This window comes from Trachypithecus francoisi, unplaced genomic scaffold, assembly GCF_009764315.1.
Source record: "Trachypithecus francoisi isolate TF-2019V2 unplaced genomic scaffold, Tfra_2.0 Lachesis_group0, whole genome shotgun sequence".
NCBI classification, from domain to species: Eukaryota; Metazoa; Chordata; class Mammalia; order Primates; family Cercopithecidae; genus Trachypithecus; species Trachypithecus francoisi.
In genome coordinates this window covers 13,619,617-13,638,140 of record NW_022681453.1, presented here as the reverse complement: position 1 = coordinate 13,638,140, position 18,524 = coordinate 13,619,617, and the positions used below count along the sequence as shown (strand labels likewise).

At 43.3% G+C, this 18,524-nt stretch overlaps 1 protein-coding gene across 2 annotated transcripts in view; it reads left to right on the top strand.

Moving 5' to 3' along the window:
* Nucleotides 1-18,524, top strand: part of FYCO1 (FYVE and coiled-coil domain autophagy adaptor 1) — an 80,158-nt gene that overhangs the window by 9,366 nt on the left and 52,268 nt on the right. Inside the window, exons 1-7 of one of the 2 annotated variants that reach the window (XM_033204711.1) lie at nucleotides 1,133-1,315; nucleotides 1,814-1,980; nucleotides 5,152-5,258; nucleotides 6,986-7,111; nucleotides 11,162-11,268; nucleotides 13,292-13,435; nucleotides 17,785-17,875. In XM_033204711.1, the coding sequence (XP_033060602.1) occupies nucleotides 1,926-1,980; nucleotides 5,152-5,258; nucleotides 6,986-7,111; nucleotides 11,162-11,268; nucleotides 13,292-13,435; nucleotides 17,785-17,875 (630 nt within the window). In that variant the 5' untranslated portion in view covers nucleotides 1,133-1,315; nucleotides 1,814-1,925. Of the gene's footprint in view, nucleotides 1-1,132; nucleotides 1,316-1,813; nucleotides 1,981-5,151; nucleotides 5,259-6,985; nucleotides 7,112-11,161; nucleotides 11,269-13,291; nucleotides 13,436-17,784; nucleotides 17,876-18,524 lie in introns of those variants that run through there. The other variant, XM_033204706.1, reaches the window with a different exon arrangement.

Genomic DNA, 18,524 nt, shown 5'->3' with positions numbered 1-18,524 from the left:
GATAGTGGAGATCCTTATCCTCTCTGGCTCTCTCTAGGGTGCCGGCTGATCCCTGCTCAGGCCCTGTGTTCAGCTGGTGACCTGGAGAGACACCCAGGGATGGGCAGGCAGGCTTCTCATAAAGCACTCCCATCCTCAGTTTGGTGTCCCTGATGGATAGGTGCCAACACTTGTTGGGAGGTTTGGGGGGTTCTCTGTGGCTGCCCTGAAGCTCTTCTCTCTGGGGCTCATGAATTCCTGGGACTGTGGTACAGGCATATGTCTGTTTCCTTCCTCCTAAGCCAGAGAAGTCCTCTTTGGGCCTTGTTTGCACTGAGTCATAGCTACATTGGCTAGTTAGTTAAAAATAGGCTCCAGTTATCTCCACCCTGTGATAGGGCCCTTCTCTCCTCGGGCAGAGGCAGGAATCCTTATGTAAATATTTGGAGGAACTTGTGGCTGGGGTGATTTCCATGCCGGGATCTGCTTGCCTGGACTCCTGGAGCCATGAGGGCAAGGTGGCAGTGGGAGAGTGAGAGGTGGCATGTGTTAGAACACTCAGTATTCACACTGCTTGGGAGACACTGGAGTTCATGGTGGTACCTCGAGCCGGTGGAAGTGGTTGGTCATTTGCTGTAGTGACAATGGCTCAGTCTTAAAAAGTCAGTAGGACTTATTGGAAAAACCAGACTGACCAGAGTTCAAACCTGTGATTCCTCGCCTCACTGGCCCATGGCCTTAAACAAGTTACGTGACTCCTCTGAGCATCATTTTCTCCTTTGTAAACAGGGATGATGTTATCTGCGCCACCAGGGTGATTGTGAGAATTAAAAGTGATCTTGTGTGTAAAGCCCGTAACAGAGCCCTGCACGCAATAGACCCTCATTTAGTGTTGGCTGCTGCCACAGCCAACTCTAGTCTTGCTATCTACTTTGCCAGCAAACATTACAACTTTGCACTGGATATCTGAGGGAAGAATGAGAGGTTCTTAAAGGACGTAGGAATCTCCAGATGCATGTCCAGACCTCTTTCCAGTGTGCTCACATCTCTTTAACTTCTGTTGGCCTTCAGCCCTACGGTTAAATCACTTCAACAGCTGCCCAAGTAGGGCTGATAACTCAGGACTCACTAGCTGGGAGAGGACTGGAACCAAACTTAAAAATAGAGACACATCCATTGCCTGGTACAGGGGCTGTGCAGGCCTCTGGAGAGAAGGCCAGGCAGCATCTGCACACCCAGGCTGAGTTGGACTCTGGGCAGCTGGAGGCTGCAAGCCTCCCAACGAAGGGGACCCTGCCAGGCAAGCCCAGCTTTCCTTGGTTCAGAAGTTCTGAGGGTATGTGTCCTTATCCTCTCCCCCACTAGCACAGACTAGCTAGAGACTGACCGTTCTTCAGAGAAAGAAAGGCTAGAGAATGTGTGGGGGAGATGGGGATCCTTAGGCTTAGCAGAGCTATCTGAAGCTGGGCTGCACTGGTTCCATGTAGCCTTTGGTATGAGGGGATGGAGAGAGCCACTGGGTGGCTTTTTAAAGGAAAGTAAGGCGGTCCTATCTACGGTGAATGGACAGTGAGCTCAGAAGGAATAGGCTGCAATATGATTGATCTAATTTCTTGTTAAGCCCCAAATCAGGTCACTGTGTCTGAATATAAGTGTGTCAGAAACAAACCAGAGAGTGCCCACAGAGCAAGGCCCACACAGAAAGGTCAAGCCCTCCTCTTGAGGGAATACACCGAGATAGGGGGACCTTTCTGCCCAGAGCAGAGTTCTCTAATATTGTCGTTAAATTGTGTCTGTGTCTGCTTCCTCCATGGCCTTCTCTTCCTCTGTGCAGGTGCCACCATGGAGTCTGACCACTGCTAAGCAGACAGCCACAGAGGGCCGAAGTTCTGAGCCTTCCTCCGGACCCGAGCAGGAGACACACAGACAAGAAAGGCAAACTCACCATGGCCTCCACCAATGCAGAGAGTCAGCTCCAGAGAATCATCCGAGACTTGCAAGGTATGCTAGGTTGCTGGGCAGACTGAGTTTGGTTTTGAGGGACTTGTGGCAGGGCTTTTTGCTGTTGCCAGTTGAAATTCAACCCTTTCATTTTTGTTCACACCACGAGTAATTGGAGTCCTCAGGTCACATCACATTGAAATATTTGGGGCTCAAATATCCACCTTGTGTAAGGCTTGGAAAGTTTGCCTGGTTTTCTTTCAGAGGACTGTAAAGCCAGTTTGTAAACAAAATCATACACCCCGCTCCAGGACTGGGTCTGATTTCCATTAGTGCACATATGTGTGTTTTCAAGCTGCCTGTTAAGTCTTTGGCTAAATCCCAAACTTCTGAGCTCTGATGAAGTTGGCTCCTTTGGGAAAGAATGTTCTTTCTCCTACTGAGCAGGAAGGACAGAGACCCACCTGTCTTGTTTTGCTGCCCCACTGGGTCCTGGCTGGCGGACGGCCCATTGCCTGGGATGCACTGTAGGTCCAGGCCTGCTGCCTCCCAGACTTCCCTGAGCTCAGCATTATCCACTGAGAGAGGCTGTGACTTGTATCCCTTATCTCACTGGAGAAAAGCAAGGCAGAGGAAGGTGCAGATAAAGCTTCATAGACTCAGGAGAAACGGACTATTTTCTTTTTGGCTGCAAATTCCAAGTTTCAGTCTTTCAGATGCTGTCCCAGGGGTCAGAATTTTTATGTTTTCCATCCCCACTCATCACCAGTGCTGATCTTTAAGCAATGTGGAGCTCCAGGACACTTGATACTACACAGTCTGAAGCTGACCACTTCCTCCATGCCTGCAGAGTCTGCTGTGACACTTTCTTGACAGACTAAAAGCCCAGGCTCCTAACCGCTTGGACACCACCAGCAGTTATCTCCCATACCAGGAGCCATTGGCCTAGCCCAGCCACAATGCAGTTCTCATTCTGAAGTTCTAAAGTCAACAAGATGAAAAACACTTTCTCAAGTTTTTAATCTTGTGTCTACTGTGCTTTGTGCCTCTGATAGCTAAGAATTACATGGCATTTTGTGTGCACCAGGCACTTTCTATACCAACAGCCTGGCACCAGTCTATGCTCCTAACCACTGTAGTCTACTGTCAGCTAAGACATTAGATGCTTTTTTAAATCTACGCAGAGAGACAGAGAAAGTAAAATGCCAGTCTCTGCAAATCTGAGTTTGCCAGTAGCTTTAAGAGATCTCTCCATAAAGTAGGCAGTCTTTTCTGTGTTTCAATATCTGGTTCTTGAGGATAACTTTGAGACCTAGAGGTCCTTATTGGGAGGGAAGAGGGTGAAATAGGGGACCTCAGGTAAAGCTTCTGATCTAGAACATTGCCTGTCCCATGTACCAGCTGAGTCTGGCCACCCGCAATATCCTGGGTTGGTTTCAACATGCTTTACATAGGCCACAGAGCACTTTGGTGGGAATTCTTGAAAGATGCCACTTTCTCCGTACTCTCCACTTTGATCTGTTGGTAAATGTCTTAATAAGCTTACAAATCTACCGCATCTACCATGAGAGTGGAGTGTCCTTAACTGAGGCGTCTTTGTGTGGTACACAGCCTTCACTCCTCTGCAGGGCAGCCCACTTACCCTCTTGGTGACAGCAGTTTCAAGGACTTTGGAGTCAGGCAGGGGTGTGCTCAGCTTCTGGCTTCTCTTTTAACTCTGGAAAATGTTGGACAATTCCCTTCACCTTTCCAACACACAGTTGCTTCCTTCATGTGCCAGCTGGGTGTGATGATAACACCCACTTCTCAAGATTATTCAAAGAATCAGATAGTAATTCCTGTAAAGCTAATATTATTTAGAGTATCAGAGATTAGAGCTGAACATTTCATATTTCATGTCCAGAGTCTCCTCCTTCAAAGTTTCAGGAGTTCCCAGATCAGGCTGCGAGTGTTTACCTGACCTGAGGAGGAAGGCTCTATGTCTCTCCCAGGCCCTTGGCTCACTGGCTGTCAGTGCCAGCCATTGCAGACACTTCTAGGAAGGTACAGCTGGACAATTGTCACTTGTAAACATCAGTCCCAAGGACCTGTCTCCACCATTTGCTAATCTTTGCCTGAGGGGTCAGTGTTGACTACATTTTCAGCCATCTTAGGCTTGGCTTCAGTCCTGGACAGGTCTGCTTCAAACCATGGTTCTCGGGAGCAGGGGTTAGAAATTTAAGAATTGCCAGAGAAGCAGATTGTTTTGTCAAGCACATCCCAACCATTTCAACTGGGGAAATGTTTTCCGGGATCTAAACCAAATCCAGTGTCTCGATAGTCCCTCTGTCCCACAGCAGAGGCAGTAAGTGAGAGTCAAAGGTGGGTTTTCCTCTTTTCTGCACAGGGAGGTAAATTCTCTTAGAAGTTAAGAGGTGGGCTCTGGAGTTAGGAAGCTCTTGAGAAAACCAGGGATCTTATTCCAGCTCTGCTGTTTGCTACCCGTGTTCTTTGGCCAAGTGCTCTGATTTCTCTGTACACTCCTCATCTGCAAAATGGGGATAATCATAGCAGACTTCATAGATTCTAAACTGTACTTAATTTTTTTTTTTTTTTTGACATTTTAACAGCTCTGGAACTGGGATGTATCTTATAATTAATGGCATCTTAGATTCATCAAAATAAGGCAATCCCTGCCTCTCAATGCCGTATTAAATGAGAAAAATACATGTAAAGGCCTAGCCCCTCAAGGACACTCAGTTAACAGAAGCAGGTGCAGTTGTCATTGTTGGAATTGTGATTATCATTACTATTATTTTTACACACTGGGTATTCTGATCCTGCACTTACCTATAATGAGCAGTAGGGTTATAGTGAAGAACCTGAAATATGGCTAGAATAAACATAAAGCTTTCTGGAAGTCAGTATTCAGGGACTGAATGATTAATCCACACAGCAAACATTTGTTGTCCAGTTACTATATGCAAATTACTAGCCCTGGGTGGTGGACAGACAATGGTAAACAAGAAATGTGCCCAGTCAACAAGCATTGTAAGATATCTGTGGGCTCTCAGGACATTTCAACACTCCCTGACTTGGAGTCATATCTCATGGATACTTATATACCCTTTTATGTTTCAGAGGTGCTTTGTATCACTGACCACATGCTCCTCATGCTTCCTGGGTTATTCCTGCTTCTCTCTCTGAGTTTAGTCACTATCTGGTTACATGTTCCTATTTGTTGTCTTAAAGATGCTGTGACAGAACTAAGCAAAGAATTTCAGGAAGCAGGGGAACCCATCACGGATGACAGCACCAGCTTGCATAAATTTTCTTATAAACTTGAATATCTCCTGCAAGTAAGTGATGCCTGTAATGTGTTGATTTTTGCACTGGTATCTCTTTTCTCCCTCTTGGGTGACTCATCAGCATTCAAGATATGGTTCAGAAAGCCCAAGGGACCAGTAAGCCCTTGTGGTTAGATTGAAGGTCAGAGGAGTCCCCAGCGCAAGCTCAGTCCTCCAAGTGTGATCCTTTGGGGAACTGCAAGGTTGCCCCTTATGATGGCTTTGAGAATCAAAAACATCCTTTAGAGATTTAGGTCATTGTAAGGTAGGTCAGAAGGTTACTGTATGGCAAGGATCTTAACTTTGGGACAGTTACATACCCCTTTGGGAGTTTAGTGAAAGCTATAGAGTCTTCCCAAAAAGACATTCGTGTATGTATACACACAATCACGCATTTTTGCAGGCAGATTCTAAGAGTGTGTGGACCCTCTAAAGATTATCCATGGGCTTCTGTTTTAGAGCTTTGCTACTCAATGTGCAGTCCATAGACCAGCAACATCAGCATCCTCTGGGAGCTTATTCGTAGTATATTCTTGGCTCCCACCCCCACCTACTGAATCAGAAACTCTAGGGTCAGCCCAGGATATTTTCTTTTAACATATTCATGGTATAACTCCTATCCCTGCTTAGCCCAAAAAGTGCTGATGTAACGAACACTGCAGATATGGAAAAATGCATGCAACTAAAACAGACAGGAAGGAAATGATCTAGAAGTTATTTTAGGGTAGTGGTATTAGGTGTTAAATTTTTTTCAATTTTTGTGTTTTGTTTTATCTAGATATCCTAATAACATATGCATATCTTGCTTCTGTAATCAGAAAAAAATGCTATAAAATGTTATAGAAAGGTATACCTGTATCACTGTGAACACCATTATTTTGCAACGTCACATCCCACCAAAGCACGTAGTTTGTGGGCCCACTAGAGGAAAGGCCCCTAACGTGCTGAAGGACTTGCCTCTCTCATGCCATTTCAACTGGCTCTTTAACATTGTAAAAATGTTTTTGAGCCTTTCTTTTTTTCAATTAAGCCCATTTTGGTTTTGAATTTGAAATGACTCAGAGCTGACATTTATTTAAATTTGTTGTAGGTGTATTAAACGATATTGAAACTTAAGAGTTGAGTAAACTGGGATAAAATGTCATTATCTTATTTCCCTAAGTCAAAGCAGAGTTAACACTCTTCATATTGCCCTTAAGATTCTTTTTTTTTTTTTTTTTAAGACAGAGTTTCACTCTTGTTGCCCAGGCTGGAGTGCAATGGTGTAATCTTGGCTCCCTGCAACCTCCGCCTCCCAGGTTCAAGTGATTCTCCTGCCTCAGCCTCCCAAGTAGCTGGGATTACAGGTGTCCGCCACCATGCCCAGCTAATTTTTGTATTTTTAGTAGAGATGGAGTTTCACCATGTTGGCCAGGCTGGTCTTGAACCCCTGACCTCAGGTGATCTGCCCACCTTGGCCTCCCAAAGTGCTGGATTACCGGTGTGAGCCACCACACCTGGCTAAGACTCTTTTCTTATATTTCTTTCTCATCTGTTAATAACAAATTTGGTGGTTTTCCACCCAACTATATGAACAGGGTATTAACACACCTTGATGTGCCAATAAATAAAAATAATGCCAATAAAGGGTCTCACCCAGTGCTGGCACCTAAGAAGCTATCGTTATTATTTATCATTTAAATGCTGGGATGAAGAGCGGTGGGTTTGGACCTCCTCTCCCTGTCCCTTTCCCTACCCAGTTTGATCAGAAAGAGAAGGCCACACTCCTGGGCAACAAGAAGGACTACTGGGATTACTTCTGTGCCTGCCTGGCCAAGGTGAAAGGAGCCAATGATGGGATCCGATTTGTCAAGTCTATCTCGGAGGTAAGCAGAGCAAGCAGCCAACAACTTCGTGTCTTCCTTTTGTCTGCTTAAAGCAGATCTTGCAGAGACCTTTGCTGCAGACAGCTAAATGAGGAAGTGGGAGTTTAAGGGTGGTAAAGAAATCTAGTCCAGGTATACTCAATGCTCATTGTTGCAGTGGCTCAGGCTTCGGAAAACCACTTCAGTGAGTGTTTACCAAGAGGAAGAATGCTGAGTCCTGAATGTACCTCACGCCACAACCCACATGTTACTTAACAGGGTGGCCTGTTCACATACATTGTAAGTCTGGTAATGGTAGCCCTTGAGATGTACAGCATAGGATGGCTCCATCTTTTTAAAAAATTTATTTTCTGAGGTAAAGTTCTTTAGAGTTTGCTAGGCTACTTTCCCTACACTTTGCCTGGGAAACTTAGATTTGAAATGAGAATGATGTGGGATCTCAAGAAACATTTCTTAAAATAGTGATATGTGAACTTTCTACATTCAATTCTGAGCCCCTCAAGAGCAAAATGCCATGGCTTTGCTGTTTTACAAAACTCCAGAACAACAAATACACACACATACTTCACATACACACTCACACTCTACTCTCTGTTTATTTTCCTCCCTCAACCCTCAGAGAATCTTTCTTCTCTCTCGTCAGCCTAGTCCATCCAGGAGTGTAGAACTTTGCATATCAGGGAGCAGGTAAACCCCTAAATTTGAAACAGGAGGTTTGTACATTTGTTCTTTCTTTTCAGTATCTCTTCATTAGAGTGTGAAGTCACTTTAAAGTCAACAGTCCTGCTGCTTGGCTGGCTGCCCACAAATACCACAGCGTTAGGTATTCTGGGAAGGGCTTCTCACCAACCATGCCAGCTGGAGCCGAATAACTTTCTTCTTATAGAGAATGATGGTGTTAGATACGCTGCCATCAACAGCTGGACATTTCCCACCATTTGCACCCTCTGACATCTGAGATGATGAGGAAGGATCCTGGCTCTAAAGGCCTGGTTCTGCGAGTTTCTTTAATGTCCATGTTAGTGTGGATGAGTCTGGTGAGGTCTGGTGGGATACTTGGGTCCATGAAGTAGAGCAGTATTTTAATTTTAATGCATCATAAATGTGAAAGGGGTTCTCTTTGTCACTCTCCTCTCTTCATTCCTCAGCCACTGCATCAGAGCAACTAAAGCCTTTGACTTTATTACTTTGGACAGCTGAAGTCTGGAAATAAATTTAGTTTTAATCCCCATTCCCCAGGATTATGAAATGCTTGCTAAAACACATCTACTTTTTGGCTAGTTTCTTCTTCTTTTCTCATAATGCAGACAGATCTTTAGACAGTCTGAAGCCATGGAAACTGACTTTCTAGAAGCAAAAACATTCCTTGCTTGCATGAATGTTGGTGTTTTAGTGGCTGGCATAGGCTCTACTTCCCATAGGGTCCAGTTGTTTCATCTCTATTGAAGACTGTTCTCTGGGGCATCATGGGTTGGAATGGCTTGGAACATCCCTAGGCTAAGTGAGTTGCTGGATACTTGGTTGATTTTAATAATGAAGTCGCCATCTGGGTATTTAACTGAGAGGGTAAGAGCTAATGGATAAGAAGCATTTGTAGGTCCCCTCTGACCCCTTTGAGGTAGGAGGCAGCTATTTAGGCTAGAACAGGTGAAGGTTCTAAGAAACCATTGCTGGAGGTTCAGTATGGGCTCAGCTTGGACTGTGCTTCACTGTGATGAGGGTGTAGCTCGGCGTCGGGCTCATGGCGCAATGGCCTGGTTTAAAGCAGAATCAGCTCTCACGTACCCTGCAGATTCCCTGTCCTTTGCTGCCATTGTATTGCTTCTCGGGATAGTGTATGTGGGTTCTGATTAGAAGCTAAAAAAAATTAAGGAATTAGGTAATGAAAGCGGATCCATAATCTCAAAACATAAAAAGGCCATGCAGCATTTTGATTTGTAGTACAAAGGACTACAAATCAAAATGCTGCGTGTTCCCTTCCCCCTAAAAATACCTTTTAAAACAAATAGTTCCATATATATATATAATTCAGTTAATGGGCCTGACTAAAAATATAGCCTCAAATGTTTGCCATTAAAAAGTTTTGATGTTCTAAAGGCTGGTATAATGGTAAGTTTGCCAAAAATAAGGACAAGCTCCTGTCTTTGGGAGCTTACAGACCTGGGCTGTGATGTGAGGGTCTTAATGAAATTCTGCAGGGTGTCTGTTTGTATAATTGACACGCTTCACTTCACAGTGCCTTGCTCAGCTCTTTCCAATTGCCTGAATTTCCTGGTTATCACCACTAAACACTTTGTTCTCACCTCAGTCGTCAGTGAAAAAAAAAGTGATTTAGACAGGATATACCATCAAGATTCTCCCCCGCAAATCTGCTGAGATCGTCTGTCTGCAGACATGTCATGGTGGTCTTTGTAAAGCCAATAAACCAGGCTGCTGCCTGCCTTCACTTCCAGGTGTCCTGGCTGCACCCGAAACACACATGGGGAATTGTCTTACAGCTTCTCTAGTTAAAAAGATTTAACACCTTTTTGTTGTTTAAAACTACTTCATATGGTATCATTTCCTTGAGTCAGCAGTAAGAATAAATATAGCTCTGAGCTAAAAGGTGCTATACACCAGGATGTTTACCCCATTGAGTCAGGAAATATGTGGTACAGCCTCAAGCACTGGCATTAAATACAGGGGTCTGGAGTCAGATAGTGACTCAATATAGTGTCGGAATTAAAATCTGAATAGTATGGGTTATAGGAACCCTCTTTGGCAAACCACTGCTCCCCCTTCCCCCATCACATATACACACTGTAAATATTTCTGACCTTTGAAGGGGTCGGGAGGGTATTGGTCCCAACTTACCCTACCCAGAGCCAGAGCCTGAGAGAGCAGGTACATGTGGTAGGTCAGGAGGTTTTGAATTCCTGCCTACTTTCTTGAGCTTCTGGGCTGACCTATCAGGAATATGAATCCTAATTTGCAAACTTGCCCAAGTGTCTTCTGTGGCTGTCCCTTTTATTCCATCTGCCTTGGCCATTGTATGCTCCCAGCTGACAGAGCCCTGCTTTGTGGCCTCACGGCAGAGTCTCTGACCAACATATTCCATCTCCATCACAACAAGCTTTTGAGTGGTGTGAATGTAAGCCTCAAAACAGTTCCAGTCACATCTTCCCCTTCCTCTGAATTGGTTTTTAGGTATAAGCTCTGTGGGGAGAGGTTTTGAAGACAGACCTACACCTGGGCCTTCCTATGCAATCCATGCCAAACTTGTGAGGCAGACCCATATACATTTTATCCTTAGCCCCGTGTGACTGGGCTGCCTAGAGACACCCCTGGTCTCACCCCTGGGCTCCTTCTGATTCAATGTAGTGATTTGGCATATCTGATCAAGAACAGGAAATCCAACCAGGAAAGCGCTGGCAGACTTGTAGATTTTACTGATGGTTTCATGGAACACAAATGAGGTAGTTATATAGCCACACACATGCACCTCTGCCCTTGTCCCTCTCTTCTTCCTTCTGCACATGTTTCTGCCAAGCCTTTGGGCCCTTCCCCTGCACCTGTTCCCCACACACCTTAAAAACAAACCAGCATTAGCTGAGCTGAGACCATCTCTTCTTCCTCCTCAAGCTGACTTGTGGTGTGAGAAGTCCTTCATTTACTTACCTCCAGGTTTGACTCTAACATAAAACTGAGTTTTATTTGGTTTCCTATGGCTCCAAACCCAGAGATTCTGATAGAGCAGAGGAGGGAAAGTGACATTCCAATAGAATCCACAGATGTCTGGAAGCCTCTTGTTAATATCTCTTCCATGATATGTTTGCTGGAGTCTGCAGATTATTCTCAGATGAAGGCCTGCAAGTAGTTTGCCCACTTCCAGCCTTACTCTCGGCAGTGATAGTATCAAGTGTGTTGTGTCCTTTGAAGGACGGCGTGTAGGGTAAAATTGGGTGACATTTTTTGCCCTGTGTCTGTGTTTCACAAGCCATCTATGAGACCAGGTCTGTATTTGGAGTTAGGCTAACAGCTCTTTGGCTCTATGTAATCTGCTTTCTCCAGCTCCGAACATCCTTGGGGAAAGGAAGAGCATTTATTCGCTACTCCTTGGTGCACCAGAGGTTGGCAGACACCTTACAGCAGTGCTTCATGAACACCAAAGTGACCAGGTAAATGCAGGACAGGGCTGGGGTTTAGCACCATCCCATGCAGAAATGAACTAAAGTTCATTAATAATAATGACAACTGCGACATAGTGCTCATTTGTGTCCCTCGTGACACTGCAGACTCCTTCCACATCTATCATTGTCTTCCACCCCTCCTCCCAAAGTCCTTGACACATGTGGGCAGGTAGCACTGAGTTTGTATAGGTTACTGAGGCTTAGAGGGGCTTAATGCTTTTCCCTAGGCCTCAGCCGTTGCTCTCTTAACTCCCGATACCAGACAATTTCCCTGGTGGACGGCATGTCCTTGGTGCCAGCACTACTGGACAGACAGGTTACAGCCTTGGCCTCTCAGCAGAATCACCTGTGGGGTTTTTAACACTATTGAGCCTGGGTCCTCACCTGGCATACTCAGTGAACACACCGGAGACTGTGGTGGGCAGCCAGGACTGGGGGCCACTGCAGAGCTCAGGTCAGGTGTGCAGTCAGCCTTTGTGCAGGTAGTGCTGAAGCTTCAGCAGGGAAGAGAGAAGGGAGGAGAGGGGCAGGGATTGAGTCTATAATGGGGAGAGTGGGTATCAGCTTAGAAGCTACAAATCCGGTACCGGTCCACTAAACCTCTTTGGATTTTCCAGCATCTCTTGCCTGGCCCCTTTCCTTTGGGAGTATTCAAATTTTTTTTTTAATCTAAAAAAACTACAAAGGAAAACCTTTTGTTTCATTATGTCAACTTAAAGATGGATTTGTGTAGAGATGTACTCGTATTTCTCATGCATGTGACAGGCCTTGTGAATGGGTGTGAGTTGAAAAAGTTTGCATATTTGATTTGAAGGTTATTTTGTTTTAGATGTTTGGTGAAGATCGTCATAAACAGCTTGACTTAATCACAGTTCACAGACAATAATGTCCCACTTTTTTGCCCACGCGGGAGTGCAGTGGCACAATCATAGCACACTATAACCTCAAGCTGCTGGGCTCAAGTGATCTTCTTACCTCAGCCTTCGAGTAGCTGGATAGGCATTTACCACTGTGCCTGGCTAATTTTTTACTTTTTGTAGAGACAGGGTCTCACTATATTGCCCAGCCTGGCCTCAAATTCCTGGACTCAAGTGAACCCCCTGCCTAGGCCTCCCAAAGTGCTAGAATTACAGGTGTGAAGCACTATGCCCAGCCATCTTTTTCTTTTTGGGTGGGGGTTGGGGTAGGGGGAATAGGGTCTTAACCTGTCACACAGGCTGGAGTGCAGTGGCACAATCATGGTTCACTGTAGCCTCTACCTCCTGGGTTCAAGCAATCCTCCTGCGAAGCTGGGACTACAGGTGCATGCCACCATGCTCAGCTAATTTTTTATTTTTTTGGTAGAGATGGGATCTTGCCATATTGTCCACCCTGGCCTCGAACTCCTGGGCTCAAGCTATCCTCCTGTCTTAGCTTCCCAAAGTGTTGGGATTATAGGCATGAGTAACTGTGTTCTGATGCATCTTTTTAAATTCTTGTTACTTTGCCTGAAATGAAACAACCATTACCTCAAAATGCAGATAACATTTATTTTATTTTTTCTCACCCTGTCTTATGGTGCTGAAACATTTCTGAATAATTTGTTCCTTGGCTTTTAAATTGGTATCTGGACAGAAATTAGCAGTTGAGTTTAGTGTCCCATATTGAGTTCTGAAAATGGAATAGAAAGTAAAGTTATCTTTCAAAAAATAAGTTTTCTTTCTCCTACAATTGCCCTTTCTTGGCAAATAATTGACATTTAAGGTTCCCATATCCTTTTTGAGAAGTAGATATGATGTATGTAATAAATGAACAAGCAGCCAGATCATTGCAGTAATTTCTTTGAAGAGGAGCAAGCTTATTTGAGAGTTATGTTCTTCTACCATGAAAATGAAATTGGTTTGTATGCCTGTGTCTTTTAATTTAGTAACCTGAGTTGGAATTCGATGAGGCAGAGCCACAGTGGGAGGACTGAATAAATTCACACATTCTTTATCTTTATTACTCTTATAATTGACATGTTTTTCTGCAGTGACTGGTACTACGCAAGAAGCCCCTTTCTGCAGCCAAAGCTGAGCTCGGACATTGTGGGCCAACTCTATGAGCTGACTGAGGTTCAGTTTGACCTGGCGTCGAGGGGCTATGACTTGGATGCTGCCTGGCCAACATTTGCCAGGTACCTTGAAGGATTGCTTGGTTTAAAAGACAGGAAAAGAGACATTTAAAGTTTTGAAGATTGCCACCAGTCTACTTAAAGCAATTTTGCTTGCTCAGTAAATTACATAAAACTGTTCAACTCTTATTCCAGCTCCTTTTACAGACTTTGTTTTTTTTTTTTTTTTTTTTTTTTTTTTTTTTTTTTTTTTTTTTTTTTATTATACTTTAAGTTCTAGGGTACATGTGCATGATGTTTATATCATGTATAACTCCCAATGCAATCCCTCCCTCCTCCCCCTCCCCATGATAGGCCCCAGTGTGTGATGTTCCCCTTCCGAGTCCAAGTGATCTCATTGTTCAGTTCCCACCTATGAGTGAGAACATGCGGTGTTTGGTTTTCTCTTCTTGTGATAGTTTGCTAAGAATGATGGTTTCCAGCTGCATCCATGTCCCTACAAAGGACGCAACTCATCCTTTTGATGGCTGCATAGTATTCCATGGTGTATATGTGCCACATTTTCTTAATCCAGTCTGTCACAGATGGACATTTGGGTGATTCCAAGTCTTTGCTATTGTGAATAGTGCCGCAATAAACATACGTGTGCATGTGTCTTTGTAGTAGAGTAATTTATAATCCTTTGGGTATATACCCAGTAGTGGGATGGCTGGGTCATATGGTACATCTAGTTCTAGATCCTTGAGGAATCGCCATACTGTTTTCCATAATGGTTGAACTAGTTTACAATCCCACCAACAGTGTAAAAGTGTTCCTATTTCTCCACATCCTCTCCAACACCTGTTGTTTCCTGACTTCTTAATGATTGCCATTCTAACTGGTGTGAGATGGTATCTCATTGTGGTTTTGATTTGCATTTCTCTGATGGCCAGTGATGATGAGCATTTTTTCATGTGTCTGTTGGCTGTATGGATGTCTTCTTTTGAGAAATGTCTGTTCTATCCTTTCCCCACTTTTTGATGGGGTTGTTTGCTTTTTTCTTGTATATTTGTTTGAGTTCTGGTAGATTCTGGATATTAGCCCTTTGTCAGATGAGTAGGTTGCAAAAATTTTTTCCCATTCTGTAGGTTGCCTGTTCACTCTGATGGTAGTTTCTTTGCTGTGCAAAAGCTCTTTAGTTTAATTAGATCCCATGTGTCAATTTTGCTTTTGCTGCCGTTGCTTTTGGTGTTTTAGACATGAAGTCCTTGCCGCTGCCTATGTCCTGATGGTACTACCTACAGACTTTGTTAAATCATGACTAACAGTAACATCTGAAGGCTCCAACCTTAAACCAACCTAATTGGCCAGGGCATGAGTCAGTGGAGATGCATACAGCAAAAGCCAAGGCTTTAAAAATTTTTTAAGGCACTTGTTGCTATAGGCATTGGGGGAGGAGTGGGCTTTTTCCCCTGCCTATTCTTATGGAGTTACTACAGAAGGCTCCTAAGCAGTAGGAGAGGAAGTAAAAGCCACAGCTTGTCCACATAAGGGTTGCAGGAAAGGTTGCTGCATTTTTGTTTCTTCTTTCTTTATTTTCTGAGGCCATCAAGCCAGCCATGTCTTATACCAGTGTGGCACTCACATACCACCAGAGTCCTTACATCAGCTCCAGGAAGGAGGTATGAGGTACAGGCTCAGAGGATCAGGGGACTTGACAAAGTCACCCAGCTGGTGGGCAGCAGGCCTGGGACACCTGACTTAGGTTAAAATCAAGTCCAGCGTTCTTTGTTTTGTTTTGCTTTCTGTTCATAAGGCTTTTAAAATTTAACATTCATATTTTTTATTAGGAAATACTTCACATATAGAGAAAAGTGGTGAATGTGATAGTCACATGCAAACCACCAGGATTTAATAGCTTACATTTTGCCATATTGAGGTGTCCTTTTTTTATTTTTATTTTTTGTAGGGACAGAGTCTTGCCATCTTTCCCAGGCTGGTTTGAACTCCTGGGCTCAAACAATCCTGTCTTGGCATTCCAAACTGCTGGGATTATAGGCGTGAGCCACCACGCCTGGCCCAGATATTCTTTTTAAAACTTTTACATTTTGAAATAATTTCAGAATTACAGAAAAGTTGCAAAAATAATACAAAGTACTCATCTATCCTTCACCCTGATTCCCTAGTTATTGATATTTTACTATAATTGTTTATCATTTTTTTCTATTTACATGTTGAATTATTTCCTAAGCCTTTTGAGAGTAAATTTCAGACTTGATCTTCTTTTCTCTTAAGTACTTAATTAGGCATTTCCTAAAATCAAGGACATCCTGTTATATAACTCAGTACAGTGATTAAAATCAGAAAATTAACATTGATACAATACTGCTATCTAATCTACAGATCTCATTTAAATTTTACAAATGATCTCAATAATGTCTCTCATAATCTAAGACCCAATCCCAGATCACACATTGTTAATTCATTAATTGCTATGCCTCTCTCGTCCCCTTTAATTTTGAACAGTTTTTCAGTCTTTGTCTTTCATAACATTGACATTTTTGAAAAATACAGGCCAGTTATTTTGTAAATTGTTCCTTAATTTGAGTTTGTCTGATGTTTCCTCATTATTGGATTATGTTAAGTGTTTTTGGCAGGAACGCCTCAGCTGTTGTCTTGTCAGCACCCTGTATCTGGAGGCGCACAGTGTTGATTTGTTTCATTACTAATGAGGTTAATCCTGGTCATTTGGGTAACATGGGGCTTGCCAAGTTTCTCCAAAAGTTACTATTTCTTCCTTTGTAATGAATATGTATCTTATGGGAAGGCATGTTGAAATTACATTATTATCCTTTTTTCTCTTAAATCTGTCCTGTATTAGTTTTAATACCATTTGATAATTCTTGCCTGAAGCAGTTATTACCATCGTCATTACCAGAGTGATTTTCTAACTCCATGATTAGTTGGCATTCTGCTGTAAGGAAGATCTTTTTCTTTTTCCCCATTTATTCATTCATAGCAGTATTGACTCATGGACTCTTACTTTATTCAATAGGTTACATTCTGTCACTGTCATTATTTATTTTGAAGCTTAAATTATCCCACTTACCCAATTACCCCAGTGGGAGCCCCTGTCAAGCTGGCTCTGATGGGGAGACTTGGTTACATCCGATACTTTTTTTAAGAAATAAAATATTATAGAGCAGCTAAAGCCCAACCCCATTGCCATCCTTTCCCCTTTGTTCCCCTTTCAGAAGTAATCGTGGCCCTATAATCAATGCATTTCATGCCCAGATCTTATGCTTTCATTATTACTTGTGTATTTGTAAATAGTTTATATAGTATATATATATAGTTGTATTTTGTAAATGTTTTAAAATTTTACACATGTTGAATCATGTGATAGCTCTCCTTTTGCAACCTGCTTTTTTCATTCTGCCTTGTTTTTGAGATTTTGTATCTGTTTATACATGGAGTTCTGTAAGTATAGAGTTGGGTTGGCAAACTACAGCCCACAGGGCTGTGTGGAACACAATTTCGCCCATTTATTCACCTGTTGTCCATGGCTGCTTTTATGCTAACAGTGCCAGTTGAGTGACAGAGACCATATAGCCGACAAGACCAAAATATTTACTATCTGGCCCTTTTCAAAAAAAGAAAAAAGAATGCTAACCCATGGTGTAGAGAATTCGTGAATAGCCATGTGTTTGGTTTCCCTTTTTCCAGTTACAGGGCTGCCAAGAGCATCCCAACTGTTTCCTTATGTACCTATGTGACTGTCTTCAGGGAAGATACTGTGAAGGGCAGTTGCTGGGTTGTGGAGACTAAGTTTGAAAACACAATAATTTTAGATTTAGGAGATGATTCTGATGAAGTAAAAATGTGTTGAGGTTCCTGCTAAACAAGGGTTATCACACAAGCCTTTGTATTTCTAAAGCAATGCCATTCAATGGAACTTTCTGCGATGAGGGAAATGTTCTGTATCTGCACTGACCGGCCTGGTTATGTGACCTAGAAGCAGCCTCCCAGCCACACTGTTGCTGTGTCATACAGAGCGGCAGCTGAGCCCTCAAGCACAGTGTGACTCTTATGTACCAAGCTGACTGCTGCTTGTTCCTCACTGGCAGACAAACTGAGGCAGGCACCAAAAGCTCAAGAAAAATTTAAACCAAATATCGGGAAATACATGTTCACATAATTCTTTTTTGGCAGTGGGAGGAAAGCCATGATGGTAAAACTCTAGCCATGGAGTTCATCTGTTACAGACCAGTGTAGCTGTGCTCTTTGGTGGAATCTGTTGGGTTTGACTTCCTTACGTTCTACCTGGGAAGGCAGCCCCCTACCACCACCTGGTTGCCTGGTGACCAGCAAGGCCTCCATGTATGTAGGTTTCCTGCTCTGAATACAGGTATGTCTGCTTTGTGGCCCCACAGGAGGACATTGGCCACTGGCTCTTCTGCTTACCTGTGGAAACCCCCTAGCCGCAGCTCCAGCATGAGCAGTTTGGTGAGCAGCTACCTACAGGTAAGGCCAGGAAGGCTGGGAATTATCTTACTATAGCTTCTACCAGGGTATGTCCTTGCCCCTAGCAACTCAAGGGTGATGTTTTCAGATACCTGTTGTTCCAGCCAGAGCAATAGAACCACTCAGTTATAGCCACTATTCCCTGGAGTCTGGGTTTTTCAACCAAATGGAATCTAGGCTCTCTTAAAATTAAATTCTTTTAAATGATTTTGAAGTAGTTTAAAAGAAGCAGTTTGGCACCATGGTTAAAAGTGACAGAGTCAAATCCTGACTCTCACCTACCAGCTATGACCAAGGGGAAATTACTTAACCTTCAGCTCTCTCATCCACAGGATGGGGATAGTAAAAATCATTCTAGTTCGTAGATGAGGGCTTGACATATGCAAGGGCTCAGTCAGTGTTAGTAGGTAGGGGCAGTTTGTTAATTTTTTTAGAAATGTGAATTTATCACGGCTGTATATAGTTCTGTGAAAACTGATCAGCAATTTAAAAAATTAAAATGATCAATATAAGGAGCATTAAGAGTAGAAAATAGATGAATCTTTTACCTTATTTTGTGGCTTAATCATGCCAGGAATTGCGGGTATGGGTGTGGCACAATGAGTGAACAACAGCTTAGATATAACTGAATTTATCTCAGAGACAACGT